Source organism: Lissotriton vulgaris, chromosome 4_1, assembly GCF_964263255.1.
Source record: "Lissotriton vulgaris chromosome 4_1, aLisVul1.2, whole genome shotgun sequence".
NCBI lineage: Eukaryota > Metazoa > Chordata > Amphibia > Caudata > Salamandridae > Lissotriton > Lissotriton vulgaris.
The window spans coordinates 1,917,552,770-1,917,568,824 of NC_141691.1; the positions used below are offsets into that span (position 1 = coordinate 1,917,552,770).

The following is a 16,055-nucleotide window of genomic DNA, read 5'->3' on the forward strand; positions in this document are numbered from 1 at the left end:
CGGAGATGGCACAGAGGTGCCATGCCTGCTACAGCTGCGCAGCACTTAGTGCCAGCTGCAACGTTAAGGCCCTGTTGTTGGTCTCAGCTGCCCAGCAATTAGTGGGCAGCTGCAACGTTTAGGTTGCGCCGGGGGCGCACCCCTGACTGGCGCTGCATTGGCAGCGTGCCCTGACATTCTGGACACAGGGCATTTGAGCCCCTTCTTGAGATGGCCAGGGGGCTGGTATGTGATTTCTCCGCAATGTGATTTTACTATGTTTATAATGGTAATTGCCTAATGTGATTTTTGCGCGATGTGATGTTACTATGATTATGAGGTTATTTTACCTATGTAGGCTTATGTTAGTGAGATTATGTTTCACTGTGAGTTATGCCCCTAAATGTGATTTATTCTTAGGAGGCAGAGTCTAATGTCTTTAGACTAGTGAGAGATTGCCTACTGTAGTTATACTGTGTAGGCCTAAGTGTGATTGCTGCGTAATATGCTTTGCCTTTATGCTTGAGTTATACTTCTAAAGGTGCTCATGCTTAGAAGTTTGCTTTGCCTAGTATGTTATACTAGAGAGGTTATGTGTCCATGCGTGATCTATGCCTATGGTTATTAGTATTGTGTAGTGTGTACCTACCTGTTACCAGTGGATACTGGTCGTGATCTATAATTGTGATTTGGTGTGACAGTTATTCTAAGTCCTAGTTCTACTAAGTGCTGATTCTGACAGTGGCCCAGGTGGCCCTGTCCTGTAAATAATCCCTTGTAAATATTGCCCGTGCCAGTTGGCACCATGTATATTGTGTGATTACTATCTGATGAGTTTTAACAATACAAAAGTTATTTTAATATAACCTTGTGTGGAGTTCCTTTTGTGGTGTGCCTAGGATGTTGTTGCTTCCGAGCCAACCACAGCACCGAGACCGCCCTCATCGCGGCCACCGACGACATCCGAGCCCTGATGGACAACGGAGAAACAGCGGCCCTCATCCTCCTAGACCTCTCCGCGGCATTCGACACTGTCTGCCACCGCACCCTAGTGCAGCGCCTCAGCAACGTCGGAATCCAGGAGAAGGCACTGGAATGGATCATCTCCTTCCTCGACGGAAGAACACAAAGAGTCCGCCTACCACCGTACAAGTCAGAGGCCACCGAAGTCATCTGCGGCGTCCCTCAAGGATCCTCACTGAGCCCCACCCTCTTCAACGTCTACATGAGCCCCCTTGCGGCCATCGCACGCCAACACAACCTCAACATAATCTCCTACGCCGACGACACCCAGCTGATCCTCTCCCTGACCAACGACCCCGCCGCCGCCAGAGCCAACCTGCACGAAGGGATGAAAGATGTAGCCGAGTGGATGACGACCAGCCGCCTGAAACTGAACTCAGACAAGACGGAGGTCCTCATCCTGGGCTCCTTGCCCTCCGCCTGGGACGACTCCTGGTGGCCCCCGCCCTGGGCACCGCACCCAAACCGACGGACCACGCACGCAACCTGGGCTTCATCCTGGACTCCTCCCTCTCCATGACCAGACAAGTCAACGCCATCTCCTCGTCGTGCTTCAACATCCTGTGCATGCTACGGAAGATCTTCTGGTGGATCCCCACCGAGACCAGGAAGACTGTCACCCAGGCCCTCGTCACCAGCCGACTGGACTACGGCAACGCCCTCTACGCCGGAACCACAGCCAAGCTCCAGAAGAGACTCCAGCGGATCCAGAACGCCTCAGCCAGACTCATCCTCGACATCCCACGCAACAGCCACATCTCCGGACATCTGAGAGACCTGCATTGGCTCCCCGTCAACAAAAGAATCACCTTCCGTCTCCTCACCCACGCACACAAAGCCCTACACGATCAAGGCCCGAGCTACCTCAACAACCGAATCAACTTCTACGCTCCCAAACGCCACCTCCGATCAGCCAGCCACGCCCTCGCCGCCGTCCCTCGCATCCGAAGAGCGACAACAGGAGGAAGGTCCTTCTCCTACCTGGCCGCCAAGACCTGGAACTCCCTCCCGACCGACCTGCGCCTGACCCAAGACCACCTCTCTTTCAGGAAGAAGCTCAAGACCTGGCTGTTCGAGCAGTAACGGCACCCCCCACCCCCCAAGCGCCTTGAGACCCTACGGGTAAGTAGTGCGCTCTATAAATGTCTATGATTGATTGATTGATTGCTGTTGTGTACGTGCGCAAATGCTTTACACATTGCCTCCGGGATAAGCCTTTCTGCTAGTGCCAAGCTACCAAGGGGGTGAGCAGGGGTTATCTTGGCGGGTGACTCCCTTGCCCTGACTAGAATGGTGGTTTCTGCCTGGCTTTGGCGTACGTCTTAGCCAACCAGAAATCCCAGTTCTAAGATAGTTTGTTATAAATTTTTCAAAAAGTATGAGGACAAAAAAGTGCTTCAAAAATATAGATTTTAGTAATACCCAGACAGTACGAAGTGCATTTTAGGTCTTGGCTCAAGACAGCGGGCATGCGCTGTCTTGAGAGGAGACATACTGTATCCACTTCTGGGCTTAAACGCCACCCAAAAGCTTTATATTTGCTGGCACCATCATCACTTTTCAATTCTTTATCTCCATTCATACATAGCATGCATGCCTTATGCCTCTTCATGTGTTTAGTCCTCACAAGAGCAGGGTCCAAATGCTACTAATTATCCACAGGACCCATTAAAGGAACTGTTTTTTAGACAAATTTTTTAATAGATTTTTAGCACTTTAATGAGAGCTCTCTCCTAGCGTAGTTTCTCTGTTCATTCAAAAGTACAAGTCCGTTCCCGAGAGAGAAGATGTGAGTTTGAAGATAGTCTTGATTCCTGATGTAGCATACGATGTTAGAAGTATTTTGCACTATTCTAATACTGAGATGCCATTAGTGGGATTTCTTGAAGTTCTTTTGTGATGCTCAGCTCATTTGGCGATGCAGCGCGTGCAATATAATTCATTTTATTTATTTATTTACTTACCAACCTCCGTTCGCTGTATGCCGGAGTTGACTACCCCTCAGCCTCCCCCTCACCTGCCAGGCCCCCACTGCCCCTGCGGCACTCCCATGAGGAGCCGCTACTGGTTTTAGGGACCAGACAATGCCATCTGAATACGTCATGTTTTTATCATTCTGTTGTTGCAGTTTGTACAACCCCTGAGTGCAATTTGTTAATGTTAATGTTAATGTTAATGGGTGACTTATATAGCGCACGGCTACTCCAAGGAGTGTCCCGGCGCTTTCTGACCCATTACTGAAAAAAGGAGAAGGACAGCAGAAACAAAGCAGAGTTACTAATGAAAAAGCCAGGTTTTCAAGGCCTTTCTGAAGGCAAACAGATTGGGAGTGTGGCGGAGATCAACGGGAAGGAAGTTCCATAATGTGGGGGCGAGATATTTAAAAGAACGTCCACCTATTCTGACTTTCTTAATGGGAGGTACAATTGCCAGGCCAAGATTTTCCGACCGGAGAGATCTGGTGGGCTTGTAGAAAGAAATCAGTTTCTGAATGTATGAGGCCCCTACCCGATGGAGTGCCTTATGGGCCAGAGTAAGTGCTTTGAATATGATACGCTTCTTAGTAGGAAGCCAGTGCAGGGAGGAAAGCAACTCAGATAATCTGGCGTGCCGGGGTAGTCCGAAGATGGCTCTAGCCGCAGAATTTTGAACAACCTGGAGTTTGTGCAAGAGATAGTCTGGCAAACCCAAGTAAAGGATATTTGAATAGTCAAGCCTGGAACAGATCAAAGCTTGAACTGTCAGCTTCCTGTGGGCCAAAGGGAGCATAGGAAGGAATTTACGCATCATTTTTAATAGGCCAAAACAGGTACCCGTGAGACCTGTGATCTGTGTTTTCAAGGCAAGGGTGTTATCAATTTTAACCCCAAGGTTTTTAGCGACCAAAGAGGAAGAGGAAGGGGGGGACATGCAAACCGGCCACCATTCCTGCCAAGGTGGTTCTGCCTGACAGCCGAAGAAGAGCACCTCAGATTTATCAGGGTTGCACTTGAGGCTGCTTCCCTGAAACCAGTTGAAGACAGCCCCAAGGCAGCCACGGATGCTCTCCCCGTCGAACTCCATGCCCTTCTTGCAGGTGAAGAGGAGCTGGGTGTCGTCAGCGTATGATATGATCTGGGCGCCCATTGACTCCGCCAGTACCGCCAAAGGAGTCATGAAGATGTTGAAAAGGGTCGGGCTCAGCACCGACCCTTGTGGGACTCCGACATCCATAGGCGGCACTTCGGCAGAGTACGGGGGGGCCCAGACCACTTGTCGACGACCCGCTAGATAAGATCTCAGCCAGCTCAACACCGTCCCTCTGAGACCGATCTCATGAAGTCTTCTCAAGAGGGCCTCATGCGGGACGGTGTCGAAGGCCGCCGACAAATCCAACAACACCAGCATTGCTCTTCCACCTGCGTCGAGAACTTCCTTAATGGCTTCGTTAACTTCCAAAAGAGCGGTCTCAGTGCTCAAATTTGTAACCGGGAGCACCTCGGCAAATGATGTTCTTGTTATTGTTTTGAAACATACCAGCCAGAATTGTTTCATCTGTGATGGTTTATTTTGAGCATGTCAGTTTCAAGTGCAGGTGGGTCCCAAGCCTGCTTAATACTGCACCTTTCGATTGAAAACCCATTACATAAAAGGCATTAATCTCAGTTCCGGTTCTAGGATTTTCGTGGCCCTGAGCGAAAGGGAATGTGTGACGCCCCTCTAATTTACATAAGTGACACCTTCTGGGCTCCGGAAGCTTCTTTGTGGAGACTTTTTCTGGGCCGCAGCTCCTACACTCAGCCACGTACAAGCACCTCTTTTCGAGCTCATATCAGGCTGAAGGTGTGAGAATTGCTTGTGGGCCGAGTTAAAACTGTGGGGACGCTAAAGTGCTGGACAATGGGCATCCTGCAGTGTCTCTGAATGGGCAGCTGGACAGGAGGACGAGGTGCAGGACAAACCTGCAAAGTGTGTCTCCTTGCACCTTGAACAAGAGGAAGTGCTCCCCTCCCCTAGGCCTCCCCACACCATTCCAGGAAATATGCACCGAGCGGAGTACTAAGAGACTGCGGGACCGCTCACGCCGTACGGACTAAGACCCTTAAAAACAAAAATACACTACTTCATCAGCGCCTCGATAAAAAGACGACAGCTTCCATCCCCTACTCAAAACTACAAGGGCACCTTTTGAACATATTTCCTCTTCAAGTGGAAACCGTTGAATAAAACAGAGATAGGCTATGTGGTCCTGAAGAGAACTCCCCAAAGTCTAGGGAGTTCGAAATGCGTAGACCAGTTCTTCATTGAGCCTTAGGAATTTTTTCTAAGAGATACAAACTTCTAAAAATTTGCTAAATATATCCCATGGCTGTTGTTTGTAAATAATATAAGCAAAATTATATTTTTTTGATTTTGAAAGTGAGAGTGTGTAGATAGGTTGTATGTTGGATGTATGAATGTATGAACAGAGCATGACAAGTTGAAATAGATAAAATATCGAATGTGTAATGTTATAAGGTGCAAATGTCAATCAAGTGTATATAAATGTTTAAAAAAGAAAAAACTGTTTTTGATATGTAAAAATAAAATAAAAGAATTTGATTTGTGTCAGACAGAAAGAGTTGTCTATTTGACATATTGTTTCAGGTCAATGTGTCCTCTCAAAAAAGAGAGTTCAAATCTAGTGGCAGTACTGGCAGTAATGTTGTTGTCCTAGCTTGCTGTCATATTTTAGCAACTGGAGTCGGTGTGGAGGGTAAAATCCCCACACTGGACCTCCCTCTCAACATCGTTGTAATCCATGGGTTTAAAGTGAGGACCATCCAACACTGACAGAGATCCAGCAGAAGACAGCTAAAGCCAGGTGAAGATGGAACAAAGTAGATTAGCAAGCTTGGCAACATTGCAGATGAATTCCAGTGAAAACAGCCTGGTGACTTAATTTTAATTTCATTTTTGCATTTGCTTATGTGCCAAATCGTGGCTGTGAGCAACGAAACGACAATTTGCAAATAAACAGGAGCCATTATTACAAGCTACTGTTCTGAAGTCTGCTACACCTGACTACTTCACTGCGGGACAAGGACAAAGGATTCTCAATCATTTCCCAAAGGCCAAGTAAACAGACGTGTTTGGACTTTTCAGAACACACGAAAATAAGCCTGAACTTCAATGGCTTGAGGTTTATGAACCACCCAAATGAGTGTGATATGGGGTGCAGCACAGATTACCCTGTCTAACAACTCAAAGTGTAAAACCACTAGTTTAGTTGCTCCATGGGTTCACCTTTCTCGCTTTCTGGGGAAGAAGGTGTCTGAGAGAATCAAAGAGAATTTGCTGACTGAGCACCTGTTAGCAGGGATACATTAAGGGGAAGGATGGGGCCAATGGAGACTCAACCCCTTTCCGAAAACTGACGGGCCCCTGTATCATTGATCCTGGCCTTTTACTCCTTCACGCCCAAAATTGACAAGCAGCAAACAAGTAGAGCGGGTTTGAAAGAGAAATGAGCCTCAATGTTTATTAGAAAAGTATTCTGTTTGCTTTAAATCCTCCTGTACTGGGGCTGAGGAGAAGAAATCTCTGCATGTGGATACAGGTCAGCTCCCTTTCTGACCATCACACCAGTCTTTGTATTCTTTGCATTGTGCATAGTCATAACATCCATGGACAGGCACCTTAGATTTCTCATTCAGACCCAGCTGAAGATGTGCATCACAGTTACAAAGAAGGCCTCAAAAGATGACCAAATTAAATATGCAATCACTTACACTGTCATGTAAGGGCTGAGGGCTTCATCTGTGGTTGCAGCAAAGAAAATAGTGCCATTAAAATGTAGGTCAATGATTTCCCTTTGGTGTGAAGGGTTGCAAAAGACATGTGAAGCATGCTTCTCCTTCAGTGACAAACTCAGAAGCATGTTCTTGGGGGCTGATTTGGAATGGTCACAAACAGCACTGAAATGACAGGTAGCAATATTGTCTTATTATTATTTATTATTTAATGATTTATAATAATAAGACAATATTGTCTTAAGGTAGCAATATTGTCTTAGCCTGCATTGCACAACTTCCTTTCAGGAAAATCTAAACAGCACCTCTGGAAAGTCAGTTCTTTTTAGATTCTGAAGCTGTACGTCTGGAGTCTCTCACTGATATTAGTGTGTCAAAAGAGAGCCACACGTTCTGGTACACCCTTTGCCTATCTTATTGCCTTGGATCAATGTAATATCCATCTGGTGCTTGCCATTACAGTATTCCAACCCAGCCTTAACAATGGCACCGGAGTAAAATAGAACAGCACAGAGCTTAATAGGTGAGCAACATTACACACGCAAGCTTGTCTAAGTGGTCGCAAAACTTGTTAATTTTCTTTGTCTTCACATTTTCAGGGCTAGCCTCCTCCCTTTTCAGCATAGTCCTCCTTGCAATGTCTGTACTAACTCTTGGATTTGCCGGACCACAGCACAGAGCAGTGGAAGGAACCAGTATGATTTTACCAAACAGCCCTTAAAGAATCAGTCCAGTATGGGCCTTCAGGAGAGACGTAAATGAGCATATCAAATCCTGTACTGGTACCATATAAATGAATGTTCCTCAGGTGGAATAAAGTCAAACAGAGTGCCATATAAGGCACCTGTCAATATAGAGCCACTGGCTAGATGTTTGCTAGAATCACCAAATGGGTAAACTGTTTAGATGATGTCAATGGCTAAAACATCAGATGGAATTCTTAGGCTTTTAGATAAGGATATCAAATAAGACATCTTTAACACCAATTGTCCTCTGTCAAAGAAATGAGGAATAGTCCATAGCCATATTAAGAACATGCCTTTGATGAGATCATGGTAGGAGTGGAAGTAATTATATACACCCTTCTAGATTTGTTCTCCCATATTCTAAAACGTGTTTGATAAGGCAAGTGTTCCCACCTCAAGCATGGATCCTCCCTCTCGATCACCAGTTGTGTTTGAAGAGGTACATTTCTCAAGGAGGTAAGCTTCTCGTGGAAGGCATATCATATAGACTGTCGGGTCTAATGACAAACATCCTTTCTCAAAAAAATCACCCTGTGAAAGACAGAGCTCCAACCTTCGTCCACTCATACAGCAAGAACAGTCTGTGCAACGTGTGGCCCTTGTTGGCACTAGGAGATTTAACTACAGCACTAGACATGGTTTTGAATTCATGTCTTTTGTTGCCCCAGCTGTTAAGCTAAGAAAAACTGGAGCTGGCATGCAGATGCGGTGTTCAAGACTACGACACAACTAACTCACTGAATGGGCTCAGAGCAAACCCTCGGGTACAAACCCAGCTACTCTACGCTCGACCGCTAAAGACCATAAAAGGCATTGGTAGCAAGATAAGCATGTTGAGCAAGAGCTCCCTGTTGTTTACGCATAGTATATTGACTAATTGGCATTGAGAGAAAATTTGGTATTTAGCCATTCAACTACTCTGTGTCTAACTGTACATGAACCTCAGGAGTCAGCACGATACCATAACAACCCATGTGCAAGAAAAAATGAATTCACAGGCTTGGGGCGGGAGCAGAATAAAATGGGTATTACTGTTCTGCGGCTGTTTTATTTTTATATTATGGAATTTCAAATTAGTGTGAACGTAGGAGATAAACTGCTAAAGAAGTATTGATTTCGGAGCCCAGCATGATAAGGCAATGTTTTGAGTGGGTTACAAGCATGGAAGAATTGCTTTCTGTACAGCGAGGTGTATGGGTGACAGAAGACTGGAGGAAGCCAGCCAACAACAGCAGAAGAACCAGGGAAAATATCTGCACTAGCTCGTGGCTGTGCTCGCCCATAGCATGGGCCAAAGGGAGGAACTAGTATGATTTTACCAAAAGCTCCTTACAGATCCAGCAGACAATATCAGGAGAACCAGAAAGAAGTACTACTAAGGGGCAACTGAGAACAACATGGACTATGTGCAAAAAGAGCCAGTGAAAAAGTGCCACAAGGTGCTTGTTGAGCAGAGAGAAGGACATTCTGTGGAATGGAAGCACGTAGGATCTGAAGGGTTGGTGTATAGAAACGCTATACAGACCAGGCTGACAGGTGGACCTACAATCATCACTGCAGCATGCACACCTACCGCAAGGATGGTATCAGAAGCAGGTTACACCAGGCCGTTTGTATCGGATGGGGGCTTAGGATATAGGTTAAGCCTTTGTTTGGGGAATTAGGCTGAATCACTACAGAAGTCCTTGGCTTAAATAAAGCAAGGGTGGAACAGCTTCAAATCCAACCATCTACAGAAAGTGCTTACGTGACTATGGGAGGACACCAGGCACAAATAAACATCCTAGAAAAATATTATCTTATTCTTAAATCTCACCTTAAAGTTAATGGTGGCATTACTCCATAATTGCACAACAGCATACAAAAACAGCCTGTGAGTATTGATGGAGCAAATAAAACAGAATAGTTTCTGGTGTTTGCTTTATGGCAATGACCGTACCTTGCTGAATTATGTTCTCCACTGAAAGCACTTCTGCTTCTGCATTGACACATTCTTCATTTGGGTGCTTTTTATTGTAATGTCTTTTCAAGGAACCGGCTATATTGCAGGAATAATGGCACTGGGCACAACGGAAAGGCTAGGAAACAAAATATACAGATATTTTATGAATATCTTTAGCGCAGCACTGATATTTACAATGAAAACAATATATTTAGTTAAGGGAGCACTGCCAAGGAGGTTGTTAAATGCCTCACACAATTGACTTTTGTGCTTTGCCCTATTCATCAGCTAAAGAGCACATATGTATTTCAATGAAAATAATACTGATTCACAATTCAAACAGCAGTTGTCTTTCTGAATGCTCTCTTCACAGAACCTGCTGTTCACAAACAATAAGGGTGAAATGCCTCTGAGTCAGAAATGCAAAAAGAATAGCAAATAATTTAGGCAAGCGTTGCACTTGATATATTTTGCAAAATAGATGTTGTTACAATGCATGCCTTTTTGTAGACCTTTATAACATGTTATTTTATACCGTGCAATTTTACAACACATTTTACGTTATAACAACTTATTTGATTTATATATGCATCTATATATATTCACTGAAAAAAAACAAAGGTTACAGGGATGTTATAGCTAAGCTCGGATTTCACTAACTCAAAACCAATGAAATTCCGCAGTTATAGTTGCCTGAGCTAACTATAGCTCACGCCACCGCAACTCACTGCTTATGACCTCACATACCACATCACTCATGAGATGCTCAGTGATATCACTGATGACATCTCAAATGACATCACTGATGACATCATCCAGTGAGTGTAAGAGTTTCAAAAATGTGTTTGAGGCTTAAACATGTATACTAAGCTATTGCATAAGTTAAATTACTATTCTTTCTGTACTACTAATGACTGATACTATTTCTAACATATGTCATCTGGGTGGGTGGGTGTCTGTATGTGAGTGGTTTTCTGAGTGGCTGTATGGGTGTATGAGTGGCTATATAGGTGAATAAGTGGATATGTGAGAGGCTGTATGGGTGAATGAGTGGCTGCATGGATGGGTGAGTGATAGTCTTGAGTGGCTGTATCACTGACTAAGTGGCTGTGTGAGGGGCTCTATGGATAGGTGAGTGGGTGTGTGAGTTGCTGTATTGGTGGGTGAGTGGGAGTATGAGTGGTTGTATTGGTGTGTGAGTGGCTGTTTGAATAGTTGTTTTGTTAAGTGAGTTGGTGTGTGAGTGGTTGTTTTGGAGAGTGTCTGTATGAGTGGCTGTATGGGTGAGTGAGCAAGTGTGTAAGTAGTTATATGGCTGGTTGAATGGGTATGTAAGTGGTTGTGTGAATGGTTGTATGGGTGAGAGTGAATGGCTGTGTCTATAGGCTGTATGGTTGAATAAGTGTGTGTGTAAGCAGCTGTATGGGAGAGCGTGTGGCTGTGTGAGTAGCTGTGTGGGTGAGTGATTCGTATGAGTAACTTTATGAGGGAGTGGTTGTGTGAGTGGCTGTATGAGTAAGTGAGTGGGTGTGTGAGTGGCTCTATGAATGAGTGAGTGGTTGTGTGAGTACTTGTACGGGTCTGTGAATGGGTATGTGAGTGGTTGTGTGGGTATGAGTGGATGTATGAGTGGTTATAATGCGGTGTGAGTGGGTGTGTGATTGGTTCTGTCGATGATGTCATCAGTGATCTCACTGACCATATAATGAGTGATGTAGTATGTGAGGTCATAAACAGTGCATTGCGGGGGCTTAAGCTATAGTTAGCTCAGGTAAATATAACTGTTGAATTGCACTGGTTTTGTGCGAGTGAAATCTGAGCCTAACTATAATATCCCTATAACCTTTGTTTTTTTCAGAAAATGTCTAAGGTTTTTTAAATTGTATTGACTAACTTCATCCTGTAACATTTGAGAGTAAATGTGTGAGTTAGTGCATGAGTGTCTCAGTGGGTGTGTGAGGGAGTACGTGAGTGTCTTAATGGGTGTGTGTGTCTTCATGGGACTGGGAGTGGCTGCATAACTATACCACTGGGTGTGTAGTGGTTGGGGGAGTGTCTGAATGGGTCTGTGAGTGGACCTGTGAGTGTCGGAGTGGGTGCCTGTGTGGGTCTGTAAGTGGCTCTGTGACTGGGTGTAACAGTGTCTGAGTTGGTCTGTGAGTGGGTGGGGGAGTGTCTGAGACTGTGAGTGGGTGTCTGGGTGTCTAAGTGTCTGTGTGGGTGTGTCAGTACCAGTGTGAGTGACTCAGCCACAAAGGAGCCACACCTACCTTTTAATCCAAGAAGAGTCCATAGTTCTGCACAAAATGTCTACCCAAGTGAAGTTCTTTCGACTGGTTAATTACTAAGTGCTCCCTCTTTGGGTAAATGCCAAGTACGTATTCTACACTACAGCTGCATAATGGAGCACAAGGAAATGTCACCAGTGACCTCATGTGCAATTCGGCAATGGGGTTGTTCCTTGTGCGTCTTTATCTAGAAATATGTGATAACATGAGTCCTCCTATAGAGAAGACAAGATTACAAAGAGGTAAATCTCCGCCAAACAAGGGATCTTTCTCTTAAGGGCTTCTTTGCTTGGTGGAGATGTTCTCATATTCCTCGGCATCAAGAACGTCTCATTAAAATCTGCAGGAAACATGCTGGTGGTGCTTTTTACAAAAACAACAATTGATGGACAGAATGCAGAACAATGTCATACATCCACCCCAGTACAGAGATCTTGGCCTAAATCCATCGTTTTTATGCCACCATGCCATTCCAGTTTGAACCCAGCCATATGTAAATCAATCTTGACCCTGTGCCTCATTGGAACAGTCCATCCCGAACTGCCAAGCCAGGTCCTCCCTGGACTGGAAACAAGCATCATAGGACCTGTTTCGGGGTTTTCCCCCTCCTCAGCCAGGATAGCTTGATTCCAGTGGCATGGAGAGCAAGGGACCCACGTCGGGGCATACCCATCCCACTCGGGGTGACAATTGCAAAAACAACAGTTGATGGACAGAATGCAGAAGAATGTCATACATTCACCCCAGTACAGAGAACTGGGCCTAAATCCATCGTTTATTTGCTCACCATGCAATTCCAGTTTGAACCCAGCCATATGCAAATCAGTCTTGACCCAGTGCCTCATGGGAACAGTCCAGCCCTCATCAGCCTAGCTAATGAGGGCTGTTAGCTCGAAACCGGACCTAGGATGCTTGTTTCCGTTCCAGGGAAGACATGGCTTGGCAGTTCGGGCTGGACTGTTCCCATGAGGCACAGGGTTAAGACTGATTTGGATATAGCTGTGTCTGAACTGGGGTGGTGAAGTGAGCTAAAGAACGATGATGGATTTACCCCAGATCTGTGACTGGAGGTGAGTTTCTGAAAAGTTTCAGCGCTCCGTCCATCATCTCCTTGTGTTTGCTTTGTTCGCACTAAGTTGGCAGGGTATGCCCAGACGTGGGTCCCTTGCTCACTTTTTCACAGGATTCAAGCTAGCCTGGCTGATGAGGGCTGTTAACCCGAAACCGGTCCTAGGATGCTTGTTTCCGTTCCAGGGAAGACATGACTAGGCAGTTCGGGCTGGACTGTTCCCATGAGGCACAGGGTCAAGACTGATTGGCAAATAGCTGTGTCTGAACTGGGGTGGTGAAGTGAGCTAAAGAACGATGCTGGATTTACCCCAGATCTGTGACTGGGGGTGAGTGTCTGAAAAGTTTTAGCGCTCCGTCCAACATCTCCTTGTGCTTTTTAAGCTGTACATTGTCCTATGGTGAGCAGGGCCAAACGAGGAAGCATCCAAGTGATTTCCACATTTGCAGACTCCTAGCAATCTAAAGGGAGAACCATGGACTCTGCTCTCACCAGGAGAGTACAAGAAAGATCCCACTCGTCACAAATTTCGCTCCAATCTATCAACAATGTAGTCACCTCCACAAAGGATTTCATGTCATTTTTCATTATGGAATTGCCAAGAAGACACACTTACTTTGCCTTTGCCAAGCCCAGGAGTTAGGATCATATGTCCTTTACAGACATGGAGCTCATCGGGGGCATCTGCTATGTTTATATGTGTAAGTGCTTACTGTTGAGCCTTAATTTGTGTGAAATGAGCATCCGAGCCAGAACCGCCTTGGGGACCCATCTCCCGAAGCATGTCACAATATAGATAAATATATATTCATATATCCCATTTGTGGTTGCTGGGGCAAGTTATAGTTTTGAGCGTGTAAATTCAGAACCCAACTATAACGTACCTGTAGCCTCTATTTTGTTAGTGAATTTCTATAGCTTCTTAAATGCTAATTCCTAACTATAACATCTCTGTAACCTTCAAGTTTTTTCAGTGAAAATATATATATATATATATATATATATAATATGCTTTATATAGTAGTAAAATGAAAGTATTTAACACAAAAAGATGTAATGTAAAATAGATATTTGTAATAGTTGTGTTACATTATATATATTAACATATATATATATATATATGTGTGTTCCTATAAGTATATATTTATATATATAGTATCAAATATTAATGAGATTAATTTAATTTACATTATATTAATGATAGATATATATATATATATATATATATATATATATATATATATATATATATATATATATATATATATATGATTTACTACTTTAAACTATATATACCCCTGCAGGGTCTGGGGTTCACTCAAGTCGGAGAAATGGAGTGATTACTGTGTGGGTAGCCGAGTGAGCCTGATCCACTGGCCCCCACTCTAACAAAGAAAAGGACTTATCCTAAGTTAAATGAACCATTGTGGCGGTGAGAAAGGGAGGTGAGAGGTGATTGTTTCCTCTAACCGACTTAGAGCACGAGCGCCAAAAGATATTGGGAATTGTGTCAGCAATCTGCAATACCATAAAAAGAAGCGCCATGAAATGCTGATACTTGCTGTTGTAGCCGATTTCAAATATCTTCAAAATGAAGAAAACATCATGGAAGATACAATGAACAATTCCGGATAGACATTTGCAAATGAAAATGGGTAGATTTTCGACGTTTCAGTCTTGTCTCATGCTAACATTAATAAGACCATCTTCAGGACGAAATGTTCTTATGTGGACTGAAGACCCTGGAACAATAAATGGACGTAACCATATGTACACTACACATGGCCATCTAGACCCGATCTGTGACGTACGTCCGACTTGGCAAAAGAACTTCCTGATTAAATTGAAATTGTTCCCGTCCCATCACCGCCCCTAGAGATGATAGGGGGTGGTGTGTTGTATTTTTGAAAACAGCTTTGTGGTGACCATAAATATTTTGAAAAGCCGTCACGACACCGCTTTAGATTATTGGAGGCCATTCAGTATTCCTTTTCTGTGATTCATCATCCATAAGATGTGTACCCCACTCTGACAAAAAAAGGACCTATCCTGAGTTAAATGAACCATTGTGGCGGCGAGAAAGGGAGGTGAGAGGTTATGGCTTACTCCTACCGACTCGGGGCTTGAGCGACAAAAGACATTGTGAATTGTGGCAGCGATCTGCAATCCCATAAAAAGAAGTGCCATTAAATGCTGATGCTTACATTGGTGGCTGCTGTGAGGGATGTATTGGTAGAATATTAATAATTCGCACTGCAGTCCAGTTTGAACACAAATATTCTGGCATGGAGACTAGAGAACCACATGGATCTAGCAACAGCTGTGGTCACTTCATATTTGGTTTGTCTACCCATTATTAAGGCTCATTGGGAGCTAAAACGCGTCGGTGCCGCCGCCGCCCCCTTGTTGTTAATAAAGCGCCTGTGCCCTCAAGCAAAGTTTCAACATTCTTCTTTTGAAAATATATATTTTATGTATATATTATTTTTGTATGTTTTTAAAACAATATTGCTGTGAAACTAGTATATTTACATTTGATATTTCTGTACTTACTAATGAAAAGGAAAGGAAATAAATACTTCTGTAAATGGTATTTGTTACAAAATATTTCTGTTGCCCCATATTGTTGATTCCAGTATTACACCAGTGATTCGCCAATCCTGAGGAGGACCAAATGAATTCCGAGTTGGTCTGTCAAGGCTAGCATCGCTAGGAAGATGGCTCACAGTTTGCACCAGCAACAGTCTATGGCTGCACCTTCATTGACCACCATCTGCTCAACACACCTTTGTCTTGTTTCAGACACAACCACAGCATGACAACTGCCCTCACCGCTGCCATGGAACATATCTGCATGAGTATGGACAGAGGAGACACAGCAGACCACATCCTCCTGGACTTTGCTGCAGCATAAGTCAAAGTCACCCTCCTCACCCAACCCCAACACAACATTGGAATCCATGTACACACACTCAAATTAATCTGCTAATTCCTTACTGGAAGGACTCAGTCAGACAGCCTGGCACTATACACCTCGGATGCCTGCAATCTCTTCTGTGGAGCCCAGCAAGGATCCTCTCGGAGCACTAACCTCTTCAACGCATACATGATCCCTCTAGCCAGCAACATCTGATCTCACAATGTCAATGTCCTCTTCTAGCCGATGACACGCAACTCATTCTGTCCCTCATGGTCAAGACGCCCAGCACCTGGATCAAGTTCAATGCCTAAATGATT

General features: G+C 44.4%; 1 protein-coding gene across 1 annotated transcript in view; it reads right to left on the reverse strand.

The window, feature by feature from the left end:
• The window catches only part of ZFAT (zinc finger and AT-hook domain containing), a 933,238-nt gene that overhangs the window by 251,289 nt on the left and 665,894 nt on the right, over positions 1-16,055 (reverse strand). The window contains exon 12 of the mRNA XM_086966254.1: positions 9,459-9,597. Within this exon, the coding sequence (XP_086822380.1) occupies positions 9,459-9,597 (139 nt within the window). The remainder of the gene's footprint in view (positions 1-9,458; positions 9,598-16,055) is intronic.